General features: G+C 41.7%; 1 protein-coding gene and 1 long non-coding RNA gene across 9 annotated transcripts in view; one reads left to right on the top strand and one right to left on the bottom strand.

Annotated features, from left to right (window-relative positions):
- The window catches only part of LOC133654183 (uncharacterized), a 69,612-nt gene continuing 41,763 nt past the window's right edge, over nt 1–27,849 (top strand). Inside the window, exons 1-3 of one of the 2 annotated variants that reach the window (XR_009826847.1) lie at nt 1–81; nt 2,894–5,185; nt 5,269–9,593. This is a non-coding gene — a long non-coding RNA (uncharacterized LOC133654183). Of the gene's footprint in view, nt 82–2,708; nt 5,186–5,268; nt 9,594–27,849 lie in introns of those variants that run through there. The other variant, XR_009826848.1, reaches the window with a different exon arrangement.
- Nucleotides 1,229–27,849, bottom strand: part of samd11 (sterile alpha motif domain containing 11) — a 229,877-nt gene continuing 203,256 nt past the window's right edge. For 6 of the 7 annotated variants that reach the window (XM_062054285.1, XM_062054282.1, XM_062054283.1 and 3 more), the window contains 7 exons: nt 18,111–18,264; nt 10,142–10,257; nt 7,521–7,599; nt 6,644–7,428; nt 5,278–5,411; nt 3,857–3,967; nt 1,229–3,659 (listed from right to left, as the gene is read on the bottom strand). In XM_062054285.1, the coding sequence (XP_061910269.1) occupies nt 3,399–3,659; nt 3,857–3,967; nt 5,278–5,411; nt 6,644–7,428; nt 7,521–7,599; nt 10,142–10,257; nt 18,111–18,264 (1,640 nt within the window). In that variant the 3' untranslated portion in view covers nt 1,229–3,398. The remainder of the gene's footprint in view (nt 3,660–3,856; nt 3,968–5,277; nt 5,412–6,643; nt 7,429–7,520; nt 7,600–10,141; nt 10,258–18,110; nt 18,265–27,849) is intronic. The other variant, XM_062054281.1, reaches the window with a different exon arrangement.

Genomic DNA, 27,849 nt, shown 5'->3' with positions numbered 1-27,849 from the left:
CAGCTATTTTGGGGGTCCTGCGTGAACTATGACCTGAAGCGGGAGAAACTTAGAAGTGGGTGGCATGACAGCGTTCGAGAGGTATGTGAGTGCCCAGCAGTTGGGAGGATTTGTTCTTTGAAAAGCGTATTGTGCTTTAAACAGATTATTATTCTCAAATTATTAAAATAAATCGCGTTTAAGTACACAAAACAAAAATTGCAAGGTGCTATCTTTAGCAACTGTCTTTCGAAGTAATCTACGAGGGTTGCTACCATGCTACATTAGCATACTTGCAATTAGTTTAAAATTTTTTTTTTTTTATACTTGTATTGTGAGCATTGCTGTTTTAATTAGTATACGACATAGATTAAAATGTTTTTTTTAAGGCATAATTCAAAAGCTACTAAGCCTATTATCTTAAATGCAAGACTTTGTGTTTCCAACAGATAGATAGATGTAGGTGTCTCCCATGGGTCAAACAGACACACACACTCTATATCAGTGGTTCTTAACCTTGTTGGAGGTACAGTTTCATATGCACCCTTCTTTAGAGAAAAACACTTTTTTTTTCTTCATTTATAAATATGAATCATGAAATTATATATTAAAGAAATACTAATCAATATATTTTTTACAAACAGAAAGTTACAGGAATGTACAGATGATCCCATGTTTACATCTCATTGTGCAACATGTGAATGTTTTGGTGGGAACTAAATGCGATATCTGAAAGGGGTACAAATTATTTCCAAAGCAGGACCCCCACCCAGACATACAATACTAGTACAAAGCTCATGAAAAACAATATTTTTTGTTATTGTCATTTTAAGTGGGCCAAAACACTTATATTAGACAATATGGAAATGACTGCTGTCATTTGATTATAATAATAAAACATTTAACTTGTTATTTAGTCAGGTTTGGGACAGGTGTGGCCACAGTGTGCAGTCTGACGTCGCTCACATGTGCTCCACTGAATCCTCAAGGAGTTTTTGCGTTTGCTCACGCATATGGAAAATTAGAGGGAACATTGTTTGGGGGTATCCATAAGACGCCGATAGGGAGAATCCTTTATTTACACGATGAGTCGGGTGTGTCTTGACCTCCGCGGTGGAGGCTCCACCGAACCCCTGAGGCCGACTCACCGAACCCCTTGGGTTCGATCAAACCCAGGTTAAGAACCAGAGCTCTATATGAAAATCAACTTGAGCAAGAAAAGACACCAACAGAGTGAAAAGTATAATTTGTGTATGATTTATTTCACCCGTGTGGTGAATAGAAAAATAGGTTGAAGACAAAAACCTTTAAAGGGACCATTTGAATCAATTGCTTGTGGAGATTAAAAAAGAAAAACAAATCTGCAATAAGAGCTTTCTTTTCCCTGCAACCAAAATAAAAAGTCAAAGTATCTTTGGAATCCATCTCAGGGGTTAATTATAATACATAGAATTTGCTTTATCTACTAAATCCTATAAATACTTTGTCCTCGTTAATATGCTTAATTAGCATTCAGGATTGGAGCGCCTTTTAATATTAGAGTTAAAAAACAAAACGAAAAGAAAAATATATCAACAAAAGTACCACAAAAAGTTCGTCTTTTTAAAATTTTTTAGTAAAGAAAACCTTTTTCCGTGCATCTACATTTAGCAAAAAAAAATTAAGTACCACGTATTTAACCTTCAGGATATTTTCATCTTAAGCATGACTCTGTACAAGTTTGCATGATTTTTCATCATCATTATTATTATTAATAATATTAGTATGTTTTTTTAAACCTCCCACAGTAGTCAACACAAGTTTCCAATGATGTCAGCTATTCTCTCCAGCAACACGCGCGATATTCTCCAACAGTACCAAGTAGCATTAGGGCCACCCTGATAAAGAACACAAAGTACAGTAAAGTCACTTAAAGAGGAAAATAAATTATTAATTTTTTCTTGTAAAAAATTACAAATTAATACTCCAAATATGAATCAAATTGCATAATATTGAGTTGTTTATCTTGTGATATTACAAATCTATTTTAATAAAATATTATTCAATACGTTTGACACACTTGTTTTTCCTGATCATTTAAAAAAAATCATTGTCATTTTTCACCATTATTTTTTCAATATCAGTTTTTTCCCTTGTAAAATTACAAACTGATTCTCAGAAAGCCTCATGTTTCTTAAAGTACAACTTTTTCCACTTTATACACATTCATAATATTACACTTATTCATCATAATATTGCCCCTTATGCTCATAATATTAGAAACTAATTCTCAGAAAATGCCTTTTTTTTTGTAATTTAAAAAAAAAAGAAATTAAAATTTAGATGTATTTATTATTTTATTTTATTTTGTAATATTACAATATTTATTTTTGTAATTTTGTAAAATTACAACTCAACTCTCCAAAAAGCCCAACGGTTTTCTGAATAATATTTTTTTGTTTGTTTTATTTGTTCAATTATGACTTGATTCCTGGAAATTCTTTACCATTTTCCTCACGATATGACATGAAAAAAAAAAAAAATTGTAATTTTAAAACTTTTTTTTTAATGCAAAATTAAGAACTGTTTTTTGTCTTGTAGGGTTAACATTTGTATTCCCAATAAATTAAAACTTGAGTCTTATTTTTTTATAACACAAACTCTTAAGGAAATATTTAGGACTATTTTTTATATGTATTGTAGTATTCATTCATAATATACCACATTAAGTAATACAATTTAAAAAAATGTTTTTCATAACATGACTTTTCCTTAATTATCAATCCTTTGTTTCCCCCAGTAATGTGCATACGTAATATGTATATGTGTGTTTATGTGTGCGTCAGGGTGGTCCTAATAACACTGCTTGGTAGCACCCACTGCTTGATGTTGAGGCACTGGCCTTCTAGAATTAATTCCTCTTCTCGCTCCACAGCCTTCATGCAAACAGAAGCAGAAACATGGTTCCAATTCCACACATCCGGTAATCTTTGGTATCGGGACAGTGGAATGCATAGTTGCTGCGATAAGACGGAGCTGGTTAAGCGTGGCGTCGCTCAAGCCTCCAAGACGACGATAGCTCATTGCCGCTGGAGGAGGATGAGGAAGAAGATGAGATGAGTTTTATTCCTGGGTTGTTCAGGACGTGCGGTGTAGAGAATGGAGAAAAGAAGGTGAAAAAGCATTCCAGGAAAAAGGAAGGACGGCTTTTGTAAGAATGTGGCGTCTGCGCCTCCCTCTTTTTGGCGTGCTGTCTGTGAGCAGCTGTCTCCCAACACTTCTTTGGATTCTGCTAGGTCAGTCACCATCCAGGAACTCACCAGCTGATTGGCTGTCGTCCTCCATACTATTTCCTGACCCACCAATTCCGTCTTTAAAGGTCTGGGAGTCCATTCTCTTCTCTCTGTGTCAATCTGGCCAACATGGAGCCTTTCTGTCCTCTATCTTCCCACCACTGCTGAGCCATTCCCGTTCTCCTGCTTGGGAGAGGAACCCCCCGGGGTGGGCCCGCTGTATGGAGAGGAGCTACTGCTCGTGGAGGCGGGTCTCTGGAGCAAGGACAGTGGCAAGGCGGCGGTGTCGGCAGGCGCGGCCGAGAGGTCGCCGTCTCGTTCCGAGGGGCGCAGAGTGGCAGAAGGCGGCAACGGGAACGCCAGCGGGACTCCGGTCATGTAGAATAGCCTGCCGATGCGTCGGGCCACCTAATTGGATGAAAGGTGTAAACCTGACTCAGCAAATTTGATGTTGGAAACCTGCTTGGTACAATTTCATTTCAACACAGAGAGAGAGAGAGCTTTGTTTTGGGGGCAGGCTATTTTTAGGGAATCTAAGCTACACTGTTTTAGGCCTACTGTCATACACACACTCACACACACACACAGGTCTGCAGGTTGTGTACCTGCGAGCGAATCTTGAGGGCAGGGCCCAGCTTTAGTCCCATGGTGGCTAGCAGGTGCTCGTCAGTGAGAAGAGGTAAAGTCTCTCCATCAATAGACTGATCCTGGAACACCTGGCAGAGACACAACCACTTCAGCCACAGTCACACATGCACACACACACACACGCAGACGCACACAAAACCTACACGTGAACTCAGTCACACAAACAAAAAGAGGTCCTTTTTTCCTAGTTCTTCTGTTTTGATAAATCCAGTTCATAATGTCCCTGTTATTATTTTACCACTGGGAATAGTAAATAATCCCAACTCAAAGCGTTCCAATGATGATTTATTATTAGAGGTGCATTCAAGTTTAGCAATATGAAAAGTAAGTAGATCCCAGTCTTGTTGTACAATTACTTGATGGTATAACGTTTTACTTTTAGATATAGTATACTTTAGCCACTTGCACAGTTCTGGAACATAGTGTTATGTGAGGTGCTCCGTCCTGTTTTCTCATTGTGTTTTTATTAAAGTTGTAATAATTAAGTAATAACCCACAAGTATATGACATCATACAAAGTTGAAAAAACTTAAATCTGATTCTGATTTATAAGCAATATTAATTGAACTAGAATAATTACATTAGACATATTCAGATGCTTGTATGTCTGTTAAATCTAATCATATTCACTTGTGTACCATATATATATATATTTTTTGGTTGTTGTCTTTTTAATGCAACACATGTATCTTATTTACAAGTTAAATTCCGTTACAATTGAAATTGACATTTATTGAAACATCTTCCAAGTATCTTGAAATTAGTCCCAAACTGTATTAACATTATTATTACTACATAGCCATTTTGTGTGTGTGTATATATATATATACATACAATCAAGGAGAAATTGGAATGAAAAATAATATTTCTCAGCTGGTTGGATAGGAAAAGTAACGTGGATCGAATTATAGCGTAGCTTGTGGCATACATTTGGACTTATGTGAAAGTTACCACATATGATTCTTTGTACTTTAAAATAAACTGAACATACTAAATTTTCGCACTGATTTAACTTGTTTTTACACCGTTCTTTACAAGTTAAATTATATTCATACCTATCAATATTATAGTACAGTAGTATGTATTCTTTAATATTGAACTGGGGTGTAAAACACACAACAAAGGAAACGCGTGTACACTTACACACACTTGACACATACACACACATCCGGAATGATTCAATGACCACACACACACACACACACATTTATCAAACACACTTTCTAATGCATCTTCCACACTGATCCCTGCAGCAGGAAGCTTCTGTACCATAATGACCATATAAGGTGCTCACTAATTACTTAGATGTTATTGGTCAGCCCGCCCCTGTCCTCAATGTCTCCTCTCTCTCCTCTTGTTGTCCTTACAGTTATCTCACCTGTGCGTATTCAGCACATCCGGCCAGGCTGCTTATGAAGCCGCACACGTCCTCCACGCTCCACTTGCTGATGTCCTCCACAGGGTTTGCTGAGGCCGCGTCCTCTCCGTCCATGAAAAGACCTCCCATAGAGCCTGAGAGCAGCAGCGGGTTGCAAAAACGGTAAATCAATACAAAACACAGAGGCTGTAGGTCGACAATTGTACACAATAGTAATAGTCGCATTGAGAACAGATGCTTGTTAAGAGTAAAAAATAAAAGATACATTTGGGATTTGAGTCTAATGTTGTGTGCATGGACTGTTTTTAATATTGTGACAATGTCTCTTAGTTTTATGCAAAATGTATTTTTGAAATTATGTTAAAACACTAATATGCATCCTTACAGCCTGTTTATGAGCAGCAAAAATCATAAATGAAATCGCTCCTTCCTAATGGGCATGAACCGGCATCTAGCTAGATGAGCCCGTCCTGTGTAGACTTAGACAAACTTTATTGATTCACAAGGGAAATTTTTCAAAAATATACCCCCAAAATCAGACTTCACTGCACATTTTAGAATAAAGCGAAGGATGTTGGTGCTGTAAATTTGATCATGTTGTTTTTCTTCAGTCAGTAGAATAACCCAGCACAGTGGTTTTCAAACTTTTTCCACCAAGTACCACCACAAATGACCAACATTAAAACAGTAGCGTAATAGGCGTAAATATTCATTAATAAAAAGGCAGAGGTTTTTTTTTTAAATAAGTGTATTTAATATTTTTGGCAACTGTAACATTACACAAAGTTTGAACAGTAACACTGTTCGAATATTTAATCAAGTGATTCTTTGATGTACCACCAGGTGGAGCCCGCGTACCACTATTGGTACACGTACCACAGTTTAATAATCCCTGACCAAGCAAGATGTTACAATGTGATTGTAATGTTAGCACTGTAGCTTGGCTATGCAAATGTTGTTAAAGTTTTTGTCCTCCTGTTCCACTCCTAATGTTACGTTGTTTGTGACATATGACATTTATTACATTGGACAAATGCAGAGTTACAGAGTATGTGTAAAAAGGAGTTTGTTTTTGTTCATTAAGTACAGGTTTCTTCAAATACACAATATATTTTACAAAGCTTGGGTCTTGGGTAGGAATGACATTTCTCATGAGGGTCTTGAGACCCTGACCACCGCGTCCTATCTGCCAGCGTGGCTATGCTGTTGGCGTGCTGTATTTAGGGTCACATTTGGGTCAGAAGCAGGGCCTCTAACAAAGTGATGCTAATGGGTTTCACATGTTGCCTGTGCGTTTGTCTGAGAGAGAAAGTGTGTGTGTGTGTTTGTGTGTGTGTCAGTCAGAGTGAGAGAGACAGCCGCTCACCCATGTGGAAGTAAGGGTTGATGTAGGGGAATCCAAAGGGCAACGATTGTCCCTGAAGAGCAGGCAGAGGTGGCATGAATCCAGGTGGAAGCTGGAATTTGACATCCGACTTTCCCAGTCCAGACGAGAAGAGGTGGTGACTGGGCGAGTCGGTGCCGGCAGAGCTACAAGGTGCACTCAGCCGGCCTGAGTGGTCTCGGGTCTCCTTGGCGCCGTCAAACTCTCCCTTGCCGTTTCTCTCCTTGCTTCCCCCGTCTCTCCTCCTGTGTCTGTGTTTCCTCCTGGACTTGGCACCAGCGCTCTCCTGCCTCTCGTCACACGTTTCCGTTTCACTGTCCGACTCCCTGGCGTCGTCCTCATCTTCCCTGTCTCCTTCGCTTCCTCTGTCCTCCCGCCTTCGTTTGTGATCCACAGCGCGGAGCTCGGTGTGAGGGCCCCGACGGGGGGCTTTCCTGGATTCAGTGTCTGAGCTGGCCGTGGAGCTCTGCGCTTGGGTGTCTTTGTGGGTGGACGATGTCCTTGCTTGTTGCTGATGCTGGTTGAGGCTCAGGAGGGGTGCTGCCGCCCCATGGCGGAGCACTAGCATGGCGTTAGAGCGACGGGCCAGTTCCTCTCGGAGCGGATGGCCCTCGGGGATGTCGTGAAGGCTCCTCAGGGCCGGGTGGTCCGCTGGTAGCCCGGCGGATAGAGCGATCAGCGGGTCAGAGGTCAGCAATTGTTGCTGCTGTCGCTGGTGGAGACTTTCCAACTCTTTCTGTCTCAGTAGCTCGGCCGACATCTCAAGTCTGAGGCACACAAACACACTCTGTCGTGTCAACTTCACACGTTCTACAACACATAACACAAACACATGAACGTTCTAAACGTTAACACACACCTGGCCAGATTCTGCTTCCTCAACATTTCTTGTTGCCGCACAAAGATTTCAGCTTGAGCTGGTTGGAGGAAACCATAACCTGGTATAGAAAATACAAAAAGCTTTAAAAACAGAAATGGGTCATACTTATTTTTTAACTGTGGTAAATGACATAAGCATAATAATACAGTGGTAGCTCGGCTCACGAGCAGGTGCTTTAAGTTTGAAAATTTGAGTTATGAGCCTCTATTCTGCTTGTTGGCGTAGCAAATTGTTAAAATGAACCCCGTAAGATCCGCCCCAAAATCTGGTTTTACTTGCTAGCATCAGCTTATAGCTAGAGATGGACTTAACTTTGTTTTTCAACCATGGGAATGAAGAAAGTGAGTGTAAAAAGAGGAGAAGGAGCGGATGATATTCATTGAATTAAAGACATAAACCACCAAAAACATGACCAACAGTGCAGCCAACATAGCGAGTGTAGCACTGCTAGTCTGCAGCAGGAGGAGTCATAAGGCCAGCTATGGGAGTAAAAATAAAATCTATTCAGCTGATATTTATCCAAGAAAATATGGAAAAGCTGCAGATGGTGAGTTTTAACGGAGAAACAGCTTGAAGCAGATACCGTAGAAATCTACTTTCCAAGGTAAATGCTGTACATTATTATTACATCTTAAAACTACTGTAGAAGTGCATTGTACAAGTACATTCTATTGGTTTTTTTTCTCGTACAATATTTCCTATCTGTTTTTTCTTTTTTAAAAGCATGTTACAAACAGATTAAATTGATTTGAATTCCTTTCCTTGACATTGATTTGAAATACAAGCGTTTCGAGTTACAAGCTTGGTCATTGAACCAAATAAGTTGAAGTACTACTGTATACACCGACAGGACCACAATATTAGATACACGCTGTCACAAAAAAACTTGAGTAGGATCTGATAATCATTTTGGAATAATCACAAATAAGGAAGCAACAGCACACCAACGTTTGTATCACAACGATATATCCTACTCAAAAGTCCCTCAAAGTCACACGTGGTTAGTGTCAGTTTGAAGTAAATATGCTTTACTGACGACCGCCGCTACCACACTTCATTAGCCGTCTTCAGAGTGATCCAGCAATCCGCAGGTTAATATCAACCCACTCAAAAAAGTGAAACATTTAAGTAGTATAATAAGCAAGATAGCATCAACAGACAAGTCACTATAGTTGCGTGGCATCAAAACACACCACACTTAAATGCACACCCACATAACATGCTAATTGATTGTATTGATTTGTATTATACATTTCATATAATATATCATGTAAAAGGTCTATGCATTGCACATGAATATCATACACAATTATTATTTCCAGCTAAGTGTAATTGTAATGAATAGAAACTGATGTATCTGTGTGGTCTTGCATTGCACCTTGCACTGTAAAATAGTTGACTTGTTTAAGAGTTGATAAAAGACTTCCCTGCTGTAAGATGTTACATGATGTTGGTGGTGTGTAACCTCTTGTGCTAATAAAAATTCTAATTAAAAAACATCTTTATTTACACCAATTACATATTGTATCGATAAGAGTATCGGTCTCACCAATAAACATATATATTGGTATCGGTATCAATAAAATCCGAACGATATACATCCCTACTATAAACATTGCTGTACAGCTAGAAAATGCTTTATGATGGCGAGATTGTGACATTCATCCTGCAATGCATTGTGGTCAACCTAATCTCAGGTGCATCAAATTCCTGTAAACAAATGTATTTAATCTGATCATAATTGGGATTAGAATGTTACTGTGTACATGGACGCTGAAAAAATTATTCGATTATGAAGTACGTTATCAAGTATCACACTTTAAATTGGAATACATTATTTTGACATGCGTAAACGGAAGTAGAAGAAGAAAAAGCAGTGACTTCCGCTGTAAACAAACACGAATCTGTGCATTTCTGCGTGTATGATGTTGACATGTTATTTATTTATAATTTTTTCCTTCTGTTCGCTACTTTTGTTTTACCTCTCTTTTTGAAACAAAGCTGTTCTGTGCACTCCATGTTGTGATATGTACGGGTTGTCGTAGTATCTGTAGTCGCAAAAGTGATGTCATCAGGGCGCGCCTTCATGTTACCACATTCTGTGTATTTGCCTGAGACTACCAGTTAACACTTGGAGTAGCTGTAAGGTTGAGAATAAAACAGTTTGTTGAGACAACAACGGGATCCCTCCTTTTATTGTTACATTGACACATGACACTCCAGACCATACTTTTGTTTTTGTCTTGTTTTAAAGCAACAAACTCAACATTTTTTAACGCTACTTCTGAATGGGGGAAGACAGCAGCAGGACAATCGCTTCATTCCAAAACTATTAAGTTTAGTCCCCCCTCCACCACCAAAGTATAGCTGACGTCACAGACATGTGCAGTAAGGATCATTTTGACCTAGACTTTGGCAGAAGCGTTTACATGCGCTACAATCGGCATAAACCACCCGTCCCGATCGGAATGAAATTTTGATCCAAACAAGTATGATTGGGTAAGAATATTCCAAATGGCGCGTTTACATGAAGAATTTTCATTCCGGTTAGGCCTTCAATCCAATTAATTGTGTCCATGTGCACATAGCCAGTGACTCACCGGGGGTCTGACAGAGAGCTGAGGGCAGGCCCAGGAAAGGAGGCCGCAGGTGAGGTCCTAAAGCGATGTGAGGGGCAGTTGGAGGTGATAGTAGAGGTGGAGGTTGGGACAGTTCCCTGTGCAAGCAAATATGGAAACATTTAATTATTTTCAGGTTACTTGCATTTATTTCAACGACCATAATACCATTTTCCCCCCATTTATCCTTGTGTGCGCGCGCTGCCACATCTTTGTGTATGCTGTATTTTTATCAGCCGTCTTCCAGAGGCCCCTACGTTGCCTCAGTGCCTCATCAGTCTTGTCACGCTGCAGCAAGCACCGCTGGCCATTGCTGTACCCTCCACTGCCGCCTCTTACACACACACACACACACACACACACACAACTCCACAACCACACACATAATGAGGGCTGAATGCACAATGCCAGTGTGTCATGCTCTGACAGCTGGGGCGGCCCCTGCATCTTGACCGGGGCCACGGGCTGAAGGACCTTCTAATTAACACTCATCCCGCCTCTCTTCTCCTCGTCCCCCCCTTGTCCTCCACCCCTTTTATGCCCCCTTTCGCTCCCTCCCACCCGCTCTCCGGGCCGCATTGAGGCTGGTGAAAAGATGGAGCGTCCCGCAACCTCAACTTCTGAAAAGGCCTCTCCATTATCTCCCTCGTCCTTTGTCCTCGTCAAGGGGGGGAAAGGCGCCTCTCACCTTTCTCCTACTGTTTTTTTTTTTGCTAGCCAAACCATCTTTTTTTTCTGTACTTCTCTGCATCTTTAATGAAAAATAGGTGTTGATCATGCCCTTCTTATGCGCTCTCACCTTCCCTGATGCATTTTTCGCACTGTTATTTGCACATGTTCACAAGGCGGGGGACATGTTTTCACAAAAGCTGACAGAATAATGAGACTTCAGCACCTTGACCTCTTGACTGTGTCAAAATGTGCGAGCCTGTGAGGTGGCTAAAATAATAGCTTATAGCGTCATAGCCTGTAACCTTGGTCTCTGCTGTCTTTCCGTCCTTATGAGGGAAAAGGAAGCAAAGTGGAAGGCGTTGACTGGACGCGTGCAAACTGCAAATATTGTTTTGTAACCATGTTCAAATTAGCTAGCGCCTGCTTGTCTCTCGCTTGGCTAAGTGGCGAGATAGCAGCTGAGAAAGCCTTGCATGCTGGGACAAGGAGATGTGGTTGGAGGTTTTGGTGTGTGTGTGTGCGTGTGTGTGTGTGAGCAGAAGGGGAGGGACTAAAAACCATTCATCGATCGCCTTTGCCGCTGAAATGTTAATGCTAATCGTATAACCGCTCTCTCCGGCGGCGCCTTGCACTCCAGTGGCAGCTCCAATTAATCTCGGGTGAGGGCTGTGGCGCGTGACCCCGGGGCCGCGAGCTGGGGGCCCCACTAGCCGCTTCTTATGTAATTACACCGCCCAGTGTGTAATCACCTGGTTTAATCCCTCAGGGCAAGCAATTAGCCTCGCGACGCGCAGCTCCACGAGGCCACGCCGCGGCTCACGCAAGGACCGCCATCGACCCCCACCCGCGGTCAGCTCCTCCCCGCACGCCAGACCCCCACCCAATCAACCGCCGTCTCTCTGATGTTCCCTTTTCTATTCCCTCCATCTCTTTGCACCGCCTACCGTTGCCGAGCGTTAGGCCACAGATGAATAACGGTCAATTAAAGCTGCATGACTGAGGCTGCCAGGCGTCTGCGCCACCATAATTAGGCCTAATCACGGAGAGCCAGGGAGAGGAGGCGGGAAAGGAGCGCGCCCGACACTCCCCTCCGCTCCCTTCCTCCATCTCTTATTCTCTCCCTCTTTTTTTAGAATGTCATTTAGAGGGAGAAGTGGCTAAGTTTTCTCTTTAGCTTTTCTATACATAACACAAATGTAAGGTGGACTCATAACAACGCAGAGCTGTGCTCGTTGTGTGTGTGCGTGTGTGTGTGTGTGTGTGTGTGTGTGTCTCGCTGTGCCGCCAGTGAGGCCAAGGGCTTCTGGGAAATTCACTCGTGTGTGACGACCTGTCAGAGTGGCGACAGCGTTCCTGTCCTGAAGCAGCCCAGGCGAGGTGTGTGCGCGTTTTGTGTGTGCGCGCATGTGTGTGTGTGACAGGACTGCCCTTAATGACGGGAGCGTGGGGGGGATTAGGAGCGCCGCGCGGCCGCCTTCGGCTCCTTCTCCGCAGGAACACATTTACACAGGAAGCTCATTAAAATGGATGAGGCTCCCTCCTCGCTCGCCGACCCTCCCTCCCTTCCCTTATCTCACACTCTCTCCATCGCCTCACTCCCTATCTTGCTTCATCTCTCTCTCTTTCTCTCTCTCTCTCTCTCTTTCTCTCTCCATCACATCGTTCTCTCGCTTTCTACGCTTTTTTCTCTTGCTTCCTTCTCTTCATCCCCATTTTAAGCTCCCATGTTTTGTACTTCCTTCCTCTCTGTATTTTTCCTCCATCCCTCCCTATTTGGTTGGCAGATGCTCGGTGAGCTTAGCGCCGTTTAAGGCCAGACAAATGGAGCGCCAGGCTCTAAGCCCATTGAGCGGCCCTAATGATTTGTTTTTAACAATGGGCCCTAATGGGCCCAAGATAATCAATGATGAGGGGTCGAAGGAAAGGTGAGCCATAGAGAGAGTTAGGGATGGAGTTAGTCGCCTCGACGTGCTTCGTCAGCCGCTTGCTTTTCATTCCGGCAATTTTCTCTATTTTAATTCTCGCTGTAGTTTGCACTTATTCCACTTTTGGATCCGACCAAAATGTGCTTCTCCTTTTGTCTTTGTGCTGCTTTAATATAGGTTCACGACATGGACAAAAGTATGGGGACAAAACACTATTCTCTCTCCTCCGATTCTTCAACTTGAGACAGTGTGTGGAAGTTGGGCTATAAGTATAAACAATAAAATTATATATAGTGGAACCTCGGCTTTCGGAAGCCCCACTTTTTGTGGTATTTGGTTTTTGTCATCTCGGTTACCCACGTCCAAACAAACTATCATTAAATCAGTATCATTCTTAGGAGTCAGTAGCCAAACACAGAATCTCACATGTTGCTGACTTTTTATTTTCAGAACGACAGGGCCAAAGGAGGTCGCAAGTGTCAGGATTTTGATAAAGGTGACAAACACTATTGAATAAAAAAAAACCTCATAGCAAAGTAAGAAAAAGGCTTGGCCTTCCCCTTTCACATCCCTCTCTGCTTGTCACCATCTTTGCCAACAAAAGTCTTCAAGCAAGGTAAAAGTGACGTTAAATGTTAATTTATTATTGTTGTATAGGTTGCACACAGACTACAACTTTGTCTGTGGTAAGGTAATGCTTGATCGCTGGATTTGTAAAGTCAAACACAGCATCAGCAGCTTCTTCATATTTTAATGAATAAATATTTGTTTGAACGTTTGTGGCTGCATGGCGCGGAGGCTGGCTACGGCTTTGTGTGATGCGAACTGGTGGTGCTGCATTTGGGCTGATTCCCTGGACTGGCTAACCCACAGGTGTCAAACTCAAGGCCTGGAGGCCAGATGTGGCCCACCACATCATTCCTGTGGCCCGCGAAAGCATGAAAGTAAAGTACTTTACCTTTTCTTATGAAATTGTATTCATTTTTTTATTCTGACGGAAAAACACATATGCTGCAAGCAAATGCATATCTTTTCAACTTTAACATCTATTTAACAATGCAACAAATATAATATCATACACAGTCAATCCTTGTTTAACGTTAATTGGTTCTGGGCTTGACTGTGGTAAAGTAATTTCGTAGACGTAGGAATTATTCATTATATTATCAAATATTTTCACAGCTAGAGCATAAAAAACCTGTTTACTACATTCTAAATACCATCTATCCATTTTCTAACGCTTGTCCCTTTTTTTTTGTAACATTACAGTCACCCCTGGATACAGACCTTAACACTCTGCCTATTAGTTGAGAGCGTAGCTGTACGTATATTTTTAAGGGGGGAGGAGCAGCATCATTTAGGATCCTAAGTACCAGGCGGATTTTGGAGTACCTGATCAAGTTTTCAAAACTTAAGTATACTGTATTTTTCAAGGATGTGACAATGGTGGTATCGCCAAGGCTTTTTATCAATGATTATCAGTGCTTGATTATGTAATGATCTGATATTATTTAAAATGGTCTGTTTGGCTTGAGACCATGATGACATACAGTACAAACTATGTGATATCATCATTGCATTGAAAACAATTATTTAGCTGCTTCTATTGATAGACATATATTTCAGAACATGACGTACCTTTTTAACACGATTTTTAAAATTTAGTACAGGATCCAGTATCACGCCAATGTATTTAACTTTCTTAACATTGATCATGTAACTATTCACATATATGTTTGGAAGAACACTTTGATTTGGTTTGTACATACATTGTGACAGTTTTATCTGTGTTCAGCATAAGGCAGACACTTTGTTGTTACGGTCAATGTCTCGGATAGCATAGCTGCAACGAGATTTGCATCGGAACCATGAGTAAAGAAAATGTAATCAAGCTAGCGTAGTTAGCATTAGTGAATATGCTAACAAGTTTACAAGTGTCTGTGTTAGTAATATTAACTTACAATGGCATTGTTTTTGTATTGTTTCAGTTTCGTAAATTCACCAAAACGTCACCATTGAGTTGTTGAGTCTGTATAGCTGATTGGGAAACTAGACTTCACAACTAACCTTTGATCAACCATTTTACTAGCGTATGGCAGGCACCGTTTGGAAACAATTAAGCTATGTAAATAAACATGTATAAAATATTTTGTACCGGTATATACAGTATCTGCAGCTTATATCCGGTGTAAACATATTTATTTATTTTTTAAAATTTGGTGGATGCGCTCTATAACCCAGAAAATAAGGTAATTTTGGAAACAAATGTGTATAGAAAAGGCTTTTTTAAAAAAAAGTGATACAGTGAAGCTGCTAACCTCGAAGTGCAATGTGGTATATCACCCTTTTTTTGTTAAGAAAAATAAACACTTAAATATCAGTTTGGCTTTTCAATTTTATGTAAAAAAAAAAAGAATATAACACTCAAATGCGTAGGCAATTGTGTAATATCATGGGACGATTATACATTTATGTTTATAAATATATTCACTGTTACAAGTGGCGCTCAATGAAAACTAGTTGACCCCTGATCTAGAGCAAAGTTGACTATTTAAAGGCCTACTGAAACCCACTACTACCGACCACGCAGTCTGATAGTTTATATATCAATGATGAAATCTTAACATTGCAATACATGCCAATACGGCCGGGTTAACTTATAAAGTGCAATTTTAAATTTCCCGCTAAACTTCCGGTTGAAAACGTCTATATATGATGACGTATGCGCGTGACGTCAATCGTTGAATCGGAAGTATAGGTACACCATTGTATCCAATACAAAAAGCTCGGTTTTCATCGCAAAATTCCACAGTAATCTGGACATCTGTGTTGGTGACTCTCTTGCAATTTGTTTAATGAACAATGAAGACTGCAAAGAAGAAAGCTGTAGGTGGGATCGGTGTATTAGCGGCGGACTACAGCAACACAACCAGGAGGACTTTGAGAAGGATAGCAGACGCGCTAGCCGCCGACCTCACCTTGACTTCCTCCGTCTCCGGGCCGCCGACCGCATCTATGATCGGGTGAAGTCCTTCGTCGCTCCGTCGATCGTTGGAACGCAGGTGAGCACGGGTGTTGATGAGCAGATGAGGGCTGGCTGGCGTAGGTGGAGCGCTAATGTTTTTAGCATAGCTCTGTGAGGTCCCGTTGCTAAGTTAGCTTCAATAGCGTCGTTAGCAACAGCATTGTTAAGCTTCGCCAGGCTGGAAAGCATTAACCGTGTATTTACATGTCCATGGTTTAATAGTATTGTTGATTTTCTGTCTATCCTTCCAGTCAGGGGTTTATTTCTTTTGTTTCTATCTGCATTTAAGCCCGATGCTATCACGTTAGCTCCGTAGCTAAAGAGCTTCGCCGATGTATTGTCGTGGAGATAAAAGTCACTGTGAATGTCCATTTCGTGTTCTCGACTCTCATTTTCAAGAGGATATAGTATCCGAGGTGGTTTAAAATACAAATCTGTGATCCACAATAGAAAAAGGAGAAAGTGTGGAATCCAATGAGCCCTTGTACCTAAGTTACAGTCAGAGCGAAAAAAGATACATCCTGCACTGCACTCTAGTCCTTCACTCTCAAGTTCCTCATCCACAAATCTTTCATCCTCGCTCAAATTAATGGGGTAATTGTCGCTTTCTCGATCCGAATCGCTCTCGCTGCTGGTGTAAACAATGGGGAAATGTGAGGAGCCTTTCAACTTGTGACGTCACGCTACTTCCGGTACAGGCAAGGCTTTTTTTATCAGCAACCAAAAGTTGCGAACTTTATCGTCGATGTTCTCTACTAAATCCTTTCAGCAAAAATATGGCAATATCGTTAAATGATCAAGTATGACACATAGAATGGATCTGCTATCCCCGTTTAAATAAAAAAAAAATTCATTTCAGTAGGCCTTTAAGGATATACAGTAAACTGTTGCCATTAACAGAGAAGAATACTAATACAATTTGAAAATGTCTAGGTTGCGTACGTACCATGTAGTAAGTAGGTGGTGCGAATTGACAGCATTAAGCTCCATCTTCAAAATATACAAACTCAGTACCGTATTTGAGCACATGCGTGTATTTTGCTCCAATTGGGTACAAGAGAGCAGCACGGTGACACAGGGGTTAGTGTATGTGGGCTCGGGGTTTTTCTTTGTGGAGTTTGCATGTTCTCCCCGTGACTGCGTGGGTTCCCTCCGGGTACTCCGGCTTCCTCCCACCTCCAAAAACATGCACCTGGGGATAGGTTGATTGACAACACTAAATTGGCCCTAGTGTGTGAATGTGAGTGTGAATGTTGTCTATCTATCTGTGTTGGCCCTGTGATGAGGTGGCGACTTGTCCAGGGTGTACCCCGCCTTCCGCCCAAATGCAGCTGAGATAGGCACCAGCACCCCCGCGACCCCAAAAAGGGACGAGCGGCAGAAAATGGATGGATGCATGGGTACAAGAGTAAATACAGGTGGCACATTGTCAACTTACTTCTTGTCCCCTTTCTCCCTCCATTCACTCATTTGAACAAAGGCACAATTAAAGGCAAGAGTCCTTGAGCATATTTTCTCTATTAGTCCCCTTCCATTATACTCACTCCAAAAACTGTGTGTGGTGAGTGAAGGGGTTAAAGAGGAGGCAGGTGGGAGGTGCAGGGTGTGTGGAGGTGAGGTCTATAGTTAACCCTCCCCGGCCTTGTGTGGCTAATTACCCTGCTTTGTGTATACTGGCGAAGAACAGCCGTGGCTGACTGCACTGTGGGCCCCGCACACACACACACACACACACATGCAAATTAGAAGACATATTCACACAAAGTCGACCAAAAAAAATACAACGCACACAAACCCCCAGCAACACATGCACACACAACCTCCCAGAGCTGCATCACAACACCAGGAGGCCGCTCCGCTTCCTGCTCATATCCCCACCCTCTCCCCTCCTCGCACAAACACTCCCCCCACCTCCCTCCCCTGCTGCCGCACCGCCGGCCCATTATCGATCCCCCGCCTCTCCCCGCGCCACATAAATAATCGACAAGCAATTATCCGCCCACTCCCGCTGCCCCCGGCTTTGTTTGGGAGGCTCAGGGGCCAGCGGTGGGGGTAGTAAAGGAAGGAGGCAAAGCCGCGCATGCAGCCGAGCGGCACCAGAGTTTTAGGCAAGAGGTTATGTAGATCCCTCGCATAGAGTCAACGTGCATACAAATCTAAATATATGATCAGATCTTTCCCAGGAAGACGACCTACTTTTTTTCAGTTATTTCCACATTTACGTGCTCTCACATCAACTGTGCGGAGCACGCCAGTGTCAGCCTTTATTAATGAGTCATGAAAAGTATTGCAAACCGGGGCCCGCAAGTGTTTGCACGCCATTCCTCACCTGTCAGTGTAATGTGCGTCCCGGTGCTGTGGTAGGCCCTGCTTGCGTCTCTGGCTGGATGACGAGGAGCTGCCTCCCGTGGGCAGGTGAGCTTCTAAGGCCGCCGGATTCCTCACCGCCGCAGCCAACGCTTCTTGCCGAGCGCGCAGCATGTCTGAATAAAGAACAAAGGGCCGAAAAACAGAGAAAGCGGAAAAGAGAGATGGGAAAAGATGATGGAAGATTGATGGTTGGAGAAAAGAAATGAGGGGAATAGAGAAGGGAAGATACACATTTAGCATCCAGTTGCTAATTTTCATGCAGACGGGCAGGAAATCTTAGTATCTACCTATTTAGCATGCGTGCTGAATGTGTGTTATCCTTTGCGCGACAATATGACACACTTGGAAGTCTGGTCCTGTCGTAGCAGACATTAAGACAGGGAATTTCAACTAAATTGTTTTGGGCGCCACATTTCTAGAAAGTTAAAGACTGGGGTGCCGGACTACCATAGTCTTATTTTGTGTACTCCGGAGAACCAGCGTCATCTATGGTAGACAATTTTGGTCTTTATTTTGTCAGAGTTACAGAAGCGCTTTGCTGTTTTGAAAGACCTTCTGCAAAAATGTCTCACAGATTTTTTTTTAACTAAACCCGCGGGCCACCAGTTGAATAGCCCGAATGATGAAAAAGAGAGGACCTAAAATGGAACCATGAGGAACACCACTAGTATAACTAAAGAAGTTGAACAAATGACTAATTGTAACTGTCAAAAAGTAGAGGACCTAAAGGGGTGCCTTGAGGAACACCTCAGTTATGTAAATAACAAGATTGAACCCCAGTGTTTTATGTTTGCTAGCAAGGTTACAATGTCAATGCAAGGATCTGTCAATGTGTTTACAGTGGTCCAAGTTCCTCTGTACAACAGGAGCACTCTTTTGTTTTTAGGAATTTGCTGCAAAAATGTTTGAACTGAACTCGGGGGCAAGTATGGTGTAATTCCTGGGCCAAATTTGGCCACATGTTAATGTGCGGTATTCACACTAATTCCCATCTTATAGTAGCACAGGGGTGTCCAAACTTTTTCCACTGAGGGCCGTACATGGAAAAATTTTAAGCATGCGGGGGGCCATTTTGATATTTTTCATTTTCAAACCTTAACAAAATATATGGATTTTTTTTTACCTTTAGGGCTCCCGGGGACCATAAAGGGTCTCAGTCATTAAAATGTAAAAAATAAGTCAAATTTTTTATTTTTTTTATTTAACGCTTACAGTAAATCTCTATATCAACTTCAGGTTGATATAAAGTAAAAAAAAAAAAAAAAGGTTTTATGCCTTTTCTGTCAAAGACAACTTTGTTTTTTATAGTAAAACTGAAATATGCAGTATTTAGTAATTAGAGCCCTAAAAGATCAATAATGCAGGACACCATTGATTTTAATTCTTTAATATTTTTGAGTAATCACAGTGAAATGTTAAATAAAATCCTACTAAATATATTTGGGATCCAAAAGGTGCCCCACTCATAAAGTGATACATTTTTATTAGGTTTTTTTTACTTTTAACACTTAAATTACGAGATCAACTTCAGATATATCTGTCAATTTTACGTTTGAAGTATTATTTTGTTTGTATTATGCTCTTTTGTCAAATAAAACTTTGATGTTTTTTTTATGGCAACCACACAATATATGCAATATTTTTTCCACATAAAACATTTTAAAGTGATATTTTTTAAGTAATAATTCATTATAACATAGATTTTTAGTCTTTTTTAAAAAAAATTTTTTAGCAATGGCAAAAAAAAGAAAAAGAAACAAAGACAAAAGAAAAAAAACAGCCTGCATGGCAGCTTTGTGTCAACATTGCAACTTTTTCTTGTTAGATTTCACCTCATTCCACTTTTTTTTAAATGTTTTTTGAAATTTTTGCAATATTATCAATTTTGCAATTTTTGCAGAATATGTTGCGGGCCGCAAATGGCCCCCGGGCCGCACTTTGGACACCCCTGTAGTAGCATAAAAGCACACACGAGCATGTAAATGAAATGTGAATAACACTAAGATACAACACACATGTCCTGCTTTTGGAGCATTCTTAGAGAAGATAATAGTAAACATCCATTCATCCATTTTCTACCGCTTGTCCCTTTTGGGGTCGCGGGGGGTGCTGGAGCCTATCTCAGCTGCATTCAGGCGGAAGGCGGGGTACACCCTGGACAAGTCGCCACCTCATCACAGGGCCAACACAGATAGATAGACAACATTCACACTCACATTCACACACTAGGGCCAATTTAGTATTGCCAATCAACCTATCCCCAGGTGTATGTTTTTGGAGGTGGGAGGAAGCCGGAGTACCCGGAAGGAACCTATGCAGTCACGGGGAGAACATGCAAACTCCACACAGAAAGATCCAGAGCCCGGGATTGAACCCAGGACTACTCAGGACCTTTGTATTGTGAGGCACATGCACTAAGTCCTGTGCCACCGTGCTGCCCTATAGTAATAGTAAACAGACAATCCTAATCAGCACCATATTGTATAGTACTGTATGTACATGTGTAGAGGATACACATCTTGAGCTAATGCATTCATTTTGAAATGTCATTTAAAAAAATGTATTAAAAAATAAGTTGGTAAGAAAATCATTTTAGAATGGGAATAAAAGGGAAAACAAATAGCTGGATTTACACCTCTATCTGAATCCACATGGAAATGTAATGATTTTTTCCAGGTCCTAAGTTCCGCTCATCAGTCAAGTTGTTTGAGTAATATTGTTCACTAATAAACGGGGGAAAAAGCAACCAAGAAAAACGAAACCAGTTATAACCACTCTAATAAAATGATGATTATTAGTAACCTGTTACATTTACTTCAAGGGGCTTTTGCAACATTTACTAGAGGGCGCCAAATTTTCTAAGTATTTTACACAGTATATCCCGCCCTCTTATGGCTTCCCGTACATAATAACGCATTATGTACGTACCTAACACATGCACGCTCATTAGCTTTAGGTGTTGTTGGCTAATAGCAATTTGAATAGCTAGTGTTAACTGTCATTGAATGTATATTCTATCATAACAACAACATAACTGCAAATTGTTGGTTGCTTCTCTTGGACTGATTTTGTGCACGCACTACCTGCGTATACGTGTTGACGAGACCGGGAGAGTGACTGACGTAAACACCAAACATTTTACTCTGGCCGGTAAAATTTTTTATTACATATCCTTCATAATTGTGTAAAATATGGACATTTGTCAAACAAATGTGTTCTGTTAAACCACTAATGGTAACATAAGCTAGCCGGTCGCATTCTTGTTGTATTTTTTGCTTTGAAAAATGTTACTGTGAGAAAGTTGCAAACAGCACCTTCAAGTAACTTTTTGGATAAATTACTACATACTTTTTACTTTTACTTGAGTATTTTTTTGAAGGAGAAACGCTACTTTTCACTTTGTTAAATTGAATTTCATTCTGATCGCTACCTTTATATCAACATTATATTTATTTATAATCCACTGATTACTGCTTGCAAATGCATATTTATTTGGCTTGTTAGAAATACTTCTTCCAGCCAGCATGGTCACAAGTGACGTTTGACTCCATTTCCCCAATTAAATGGCGCCTGGCAGTCACATGACCACACTTGCACTACTAAAAAGTGACGTGACGTCAGACGAGCCAGCACAACTCATCAATATTTACTTATAAACTAGGAAAAAGAACATTTATGTCATGTGCTGTCATTTGTGTCAATAGAAATGTCCAACAATAGAAAACATGTTGCAGTGAGTTGTAAATGTTTTTCCATGTTTCAGCTGCGCATATGCTAACATTAGCCCTATTATAACATCATAAGTGACTGTAAAATGTGCATCTTTTGTAGTATATGCTGTAGTAGGGTCTCTCTCTCTCACACAAACACACACGCTATGGTTGTAGTACAAGTAGTAAAAAAATAGTGACTAAATAAATCAGAAGTTACTCACCAGTTACTCAGTACTTGAGTAGTTTTTTTCACTGACTACTAACTCTTACTCCAGTAATTATTTGGATGACTAATTTTTACTTTTACTTGACTCTTATTACCCAAAAGTACAAACCCCAAAACCAGTGATTTTGGCACGATGTGTAAATCGTAAATAAAAAGAAAATACAATGATTTGCAAATTCTTTTCAACCTATATTCAATTGACTAGACTGCAAAGACAAGATACGTAACGTTGCAACTGGAAAACTTTGTTAATTTTTTCAAATATTAGCTCATTTGGAATTTAATGTCTGCAACATGTTTCATAAAAGCTGGCACACGTGGCAAAAAAAACTGAGAACGTTGAGGAATGCTCATTAAACACTTATTTGGAACATCCCATTGGTGAACAGGCTAATTGGGAACAGGTGGGTGCCATGATTGGGTATAAAAGCAGCTTCCATGAAATGCTCAGTCATTCACAAACAAGGATGGGGCGAGGGTCACCACTTTGTTAACAAATGCGTGAGCAAATTGTTGAACAGTTTAAGAACAACATTTCTCAACGAGCTACTGCAGGGAATTTAGGGATTTCACCATCTACCGTCCGTAATATCATCAAAAGGTTCAGAGAATCTGGAGAAATCACTGCACGTAAGCGATGATATTACGGACCTTCGATCCCTCAAGCGGTTTCTGCATCAAAAAGCGACATCAGCGTGTAAGGGATATCACCACATGGGCTCAGGAACACTTCAGAAAACCACTGTCAGTAACTACAGTTTGTCGCTACATCTGTAAGTGCAAGCTAAAACTCTACTATGCAAAGCAAAAGCCATTCATCAACAGCACCCAGAAACGCTGGGTGCTGTTGCATCATATAAGATGGACTGATGCACCATTAATGCTGAAAGGTACATACAGGTTTTGGAGCAACATATGTTGCCATCCAAGCAACGTTATCATGGACGCCCCTGCTTATTTCAGCAAGACAATGCCAAGCCACGTGTTACAACAGCGTGGCTTCATAGTGAAAGAGTGCGGGTACTAGACTGGCCTGCCTGTAGTCCAGACCTGTCTCCCAATGAAAATGTGTGGCGCATTATGAAGCCTAAAATAGCACAACGGAGACCCCGGACTGTTGAACAACTTAATCTGTACATCAAGCAAGAATGGGAAAGAATTCCACCTGAAAAGCTTAAAAAATTGGTCTCCTCAGTTCCTAAACGTTTACTGAGTGTTGTTAAAAGGAAAGGCCATGTAACACAGTGGTAAAAATGCCCCTGTGCCAACTTTTTGCAATGTGTTTCTGCCAGTAAATTCTAAGTTAATGATTATTTAAAAAAAAAAAAAAAAAAGTTTCTCAGTTCAAACATTCATTATCTTGTCTTTGCAGTATATTAAATTGAATGTAAGTTGAAAAGGATTTGCAAATCATTGTATTCTGTTTTTATTTATGAATTAAACAACGTGCCAACTTCACTGGTTTTGGGGTTTGACCTTGAGTGAAATGTTTGGCTACTTGACCCACCTCTGCTTAGCAACCAGTACAAAGAGTGAGCCACGTTTTGCCCTAAGTCAGCTGGGATAGGCTCCATCCTCAGAATGGATGTGTGATTGTGTTTCCATTAATCATGCATTGTAAGAGGGTGTGCATATTTTTTTCACCACTACTACCACGGTCACATCTCCCTGCAGCCTCCTGCCTCTCGTTTCCCACCGACCTCTGACCTCTCCCGCTCGCCTCGTTCCATTTTTTCCTCGCCTTTCCTACCCCGGCTTCCCTGCTTCCCGCTCTCGCCCTCGTACGAAACGAGACCTCATCATTATCGGCCAGGCCAGGCCGCACCAGGAGACATGGCTCCTAATGAGAGAAAAATCCATCCTGTTCTCTCTCCCTCCTTCTCTTGCCCTCTCTCTCTCTCTCTCTCTCTCCCTCTCTGCTCCTCAATCTATCCCCCCCTCATTTTTAATTAGACAGATCCCTTAGGTGCCGGCGGGCCATTTCCGCCGCCTGTATGGGCGTTATGTGTGTTTGTGTGCATCAGTGTGATTTAGGTGCCGCCGCCGTGTGTGTGTGCTGAGGCAGTTGAGCGGGCGCCAGGGCGGAGGGGGGATGAAGCGACAGATATTAATGCAGCCTAGCTCCGGTGTATCGATCTGTTTGCTGCGCCAGGCCGCAGGGGACTTGGCTGGCGGCAGACAAGGCTGTGCAAATGTGTGTGTGTGTGTGTGTGTGTGTGTGTGTGTGTGTGTGTGTGTGTGTGTGTGGGAGGGGGGGGGGGAGATAAGAGAGGGATCATAGGGAACCGGAGCACCGGCGTGTACACACACGGACTGTTGTGCATGTGTGTGCACAGCGCAGAGGTGACACGGTGGAAGAGTTGACCTCTATGAGTTTCCTGTGGTCACGCTTCTCATGTCACCATTTTGGATGAGGGGGGAGCTGCTAAAAGGACATTGCAGTGATTTACTGTTGCATCATGGGTGCTTTAAGAGACAGAATCCATAATATTGCTCCAGTCCAAGACAAAAACAGAAAATAGAGGCTGTATTACAGGGATAGTCAACTAAATTGTTTAGGGGCCACATTTCCAGAAAGCTTAAGACAGGGCGGTGGGACTTCTCCCTTCACTAGTCCTATTTTGTATATTCCGGAGAACCATAGTCCTCTACAGTAGACATTTGATTTTGGTCAATTTGTTTTGTCAGTAACAGAAGCGCTCTGCTGTTTTGAAGGACTTTCTGCAAAACACGTGAGTCTCTTATAGGTTTTTTTTAACGGAACTCGTGGACCACCAATTGAATAGCACAAATGATGAGAAAGACACAACCTAAAATGGAACCTTGAGGAACACCACTAGTATGACTAAAGAAGCTACAGCAACACCTTAGTTACATAAATCACATTATGGGAAAAAGTGGAACTCCCGAAGAGAAGACTTACAATGCTGCCTTCAGGAACGCCTCAATTATGTAGATCACAAGTTTAGACCCCTGTGTTCTAGGTTTGTTAGCATGTTAAAATGTCATTGCAAGGATCTGTCAATGAGTTTACAGCGGTCCAAGTTCCTCTGTACTACAAGAGCACTTTAGTGTTTTTAGAAATTTGCTGCAAAAATGCTTTATCCCAAGTTTTGAACTGAACTCGGGGGGCCAGTATTGTGTCATTCTCTGGTCGGATCTGAATAGCCCTGTTGTATTAGGATGCAAAGTCTAATCAAGTAGTGAACTCAACAGAATAAACCCCAATGCTGCAAATTACAGTCCAAAGTGAGACAAGTTATTTTGGCAGGTCCTACTTCGACACCGGGCCCATCCTGCTTATCCTTCTGTTGTACAATCCTTCCTGCAGTTGGGCCTAAATCCTTTCAGTTCAGCCTGGTCCTCCTCAGCGTGAGAATGCATATGAGCGCCATGCTGATGCAGCTTGTGCATGGGTTTGCTGGACTGGCAGGTAAAGAGTGACAAAGCAGACATCCAGCCGCTCAGCGCAGAATACGGACACAAAGAAACGTATCCCAGCTTATAGGAAGAAGTAAACATGCAGAGTTTGTCACACATTACTATTCTGACTGGTTGTACTTGGAGCAATCCCAAGCTGGAGTCTTCTACTTCTCTGGTGTGATGATAAGAAGATGAGGCCTATCGTTTCATGTTTCACATCACAATAAACTCAGACAAAACAATGAATATCCCATCCTTCCCCCACCTTACTCTTTAGTTTGCCTCCCTCGTGCTGCTTTCATCATTTATAACGGAGGGACGGAAAGCCCTCCTGGCCATTTCTACAAGACGATCCCCTCCCTACCCCAGCCCACCAAAAGCTGCCCATCATCCCAGGGAGAGCCTGCCTCTCACAAACAACACCTTGCACCTAACAAATCCACACATGAGCACAGATGTCCACCTCACCCCCGCCTTCTTCACGCACACTTTCATTTTCCGCGGCCGACACTTCAAACACATGAAAGGATGCTCCGCGGGGACCGAGGCTAAAGGGAGAGTCGGGGGTTGGGGAAGAGCGGGAAAAAGGGTTTGAGTGGGAGATGTACAGGGAAGATGATGGTGGGGGTCCAAGGGCTTCACAGAGGCCACCGTTGGAGACCAGGTCAATGTCAAGGGGCTCTCAATGACGGGATTCACACTTGCCTCTTGCAGCACAAAACAGCCGTCGCTTTCCAAGTAAGCTTTGACTTTTTATTTGCATAAAACTAATTTTAATTAGTTTGGTATTTTGGACACCATTTTCCATAGGAAATGGAGCTACATCCAATACTTCGTAAAAGTGAGCGACTGATGCCCATCGTCAACCATCAGTCGGCATTTTTTTAAAGAGACATAAATAAATAAACAGATGGTGATACGTAGTAGTATATACTGACCGATCACTTGGTGTCAGTAATGTCACATGGATATACTTATATGTGAAAATTCCGAAATAATTAAAACGTACTTATAAAGAGAATACAGCCTTTTATTAGAGTGAACAAAACTTATTTGCAACTTTTTCTACCTCAAGATGACATCAAACTTGACTAAATAGGGAAAGCAAAAGTCGTAACAAAGTTTCTTTATGTGAATCTGTGGAAGGATCATTACTTTTGCACAAGGAGAGCTACACCTCCGGGGCGAGACGGCGCTTCCTGGCACATACCATGTCCAATTTTCCATGAGTTTCAGCCGAACACAGGCGTGTCTGACTGCCTCAATCCGGTCCACCATGTAGAAACATCCTCCCAACCCTATTAGTAAAATATTCTTGTTTGCAGACGTTAGATTTTATGTACCGTAAATTCTATACTGTAAACGCTACTTTTTTCTACGCTTTGAACTCTGCAGCTTGTGAAACAGAGCGGCTAATTTATGGATTTTTCTTAGCAAACGGCCACTGTGTTTTGTGTTCAACAAATAGTTTTATAAACACAAGCAGAGGCACTAAAAAGGTGTTATTGTTTGTGCTGTGGCGCCATCTTTTGGACAAGTTCTCTCACTGCAGGTGATGCAGCGTGAACGTCTACAATATTTTCCCTCCATTTAGTGCTTTAAGTGCGAGTGCTGTTTCGTCTACTATTCGTCTAATGGCGTTTCTACACATTTAGTGTGAGTGTCTGTGTTGGTATTATTAACTTACAATGCCATTATTTTTGTATTGTTTCAGTTTCATAAATTCCTCAATAATTTCACCAAAACATCACTGTGGAGTTATTGAGTCTGTTTAGCTGATTAGAGAGCTGGCTTCCGCAGCTAGTTGGACGGTGACGTCTGTTTTGTTTGACCAGCCGTTTTACTGCCGTGTGACAGGCAGACAATTAAGGTATGTAAATAAACATTTACAAAATCGTTTTGTGTAAATAACTCATTTCATAACGTGTATATACTATCTGCGGCTTATAGTCTCTTGCAGCTAATATATGAAAATACTTTTTTTTCTTCTAAAATTTAGTGGGTGCGGGTTATACACTGGTGTGCTCCATAGGCCGGAAAACATGGTAATAAGAGATGTGGGAGGGCAAAACACGGCCGGCTGTTTATTTACACGCGTGACCCCAGGAAGCAGTGACCGCTCTGAGAAAGACTGAAGAGATAGCCAAAACTATCTCCTACTCTCTAAAAAGCTATTTGTCTGCACACAATAATCTTTTTCTAATATTTAAAGAAGACATGATTATTGTTCCCCCCCCCCCAACACACTTGCTGTATGCGGGAACCCCAGCAGGTATTACTCGCCACCCTACCACTGGGAGTTCAATATCAGATTGATTCAACTGGGAGGGTGATAG

The sequence above is a fragment of the Entelurus aequoreus genome, linkage group LG07 (assembly GCF_033978785.1).
Source record: "Entelurus aequoreus isolate RoL-2023_Sb linkage group LG07, RoL_Eaeq_v1.1, whole genome shotgun sequence".
NCBI classification, from domain to species: domain Eukaryota; kingdom Metazoa; phylum Chordata; class Actinopteri; order Syngnathiformes; family Syngnathidae; genus Entelurus; species Entelurus aequoreus.
The sequence above is the reverse complement of the archived record's forward strand: the minus strand, read 5'-3'. Positions and strand labels throughout refer to the sequence as shown.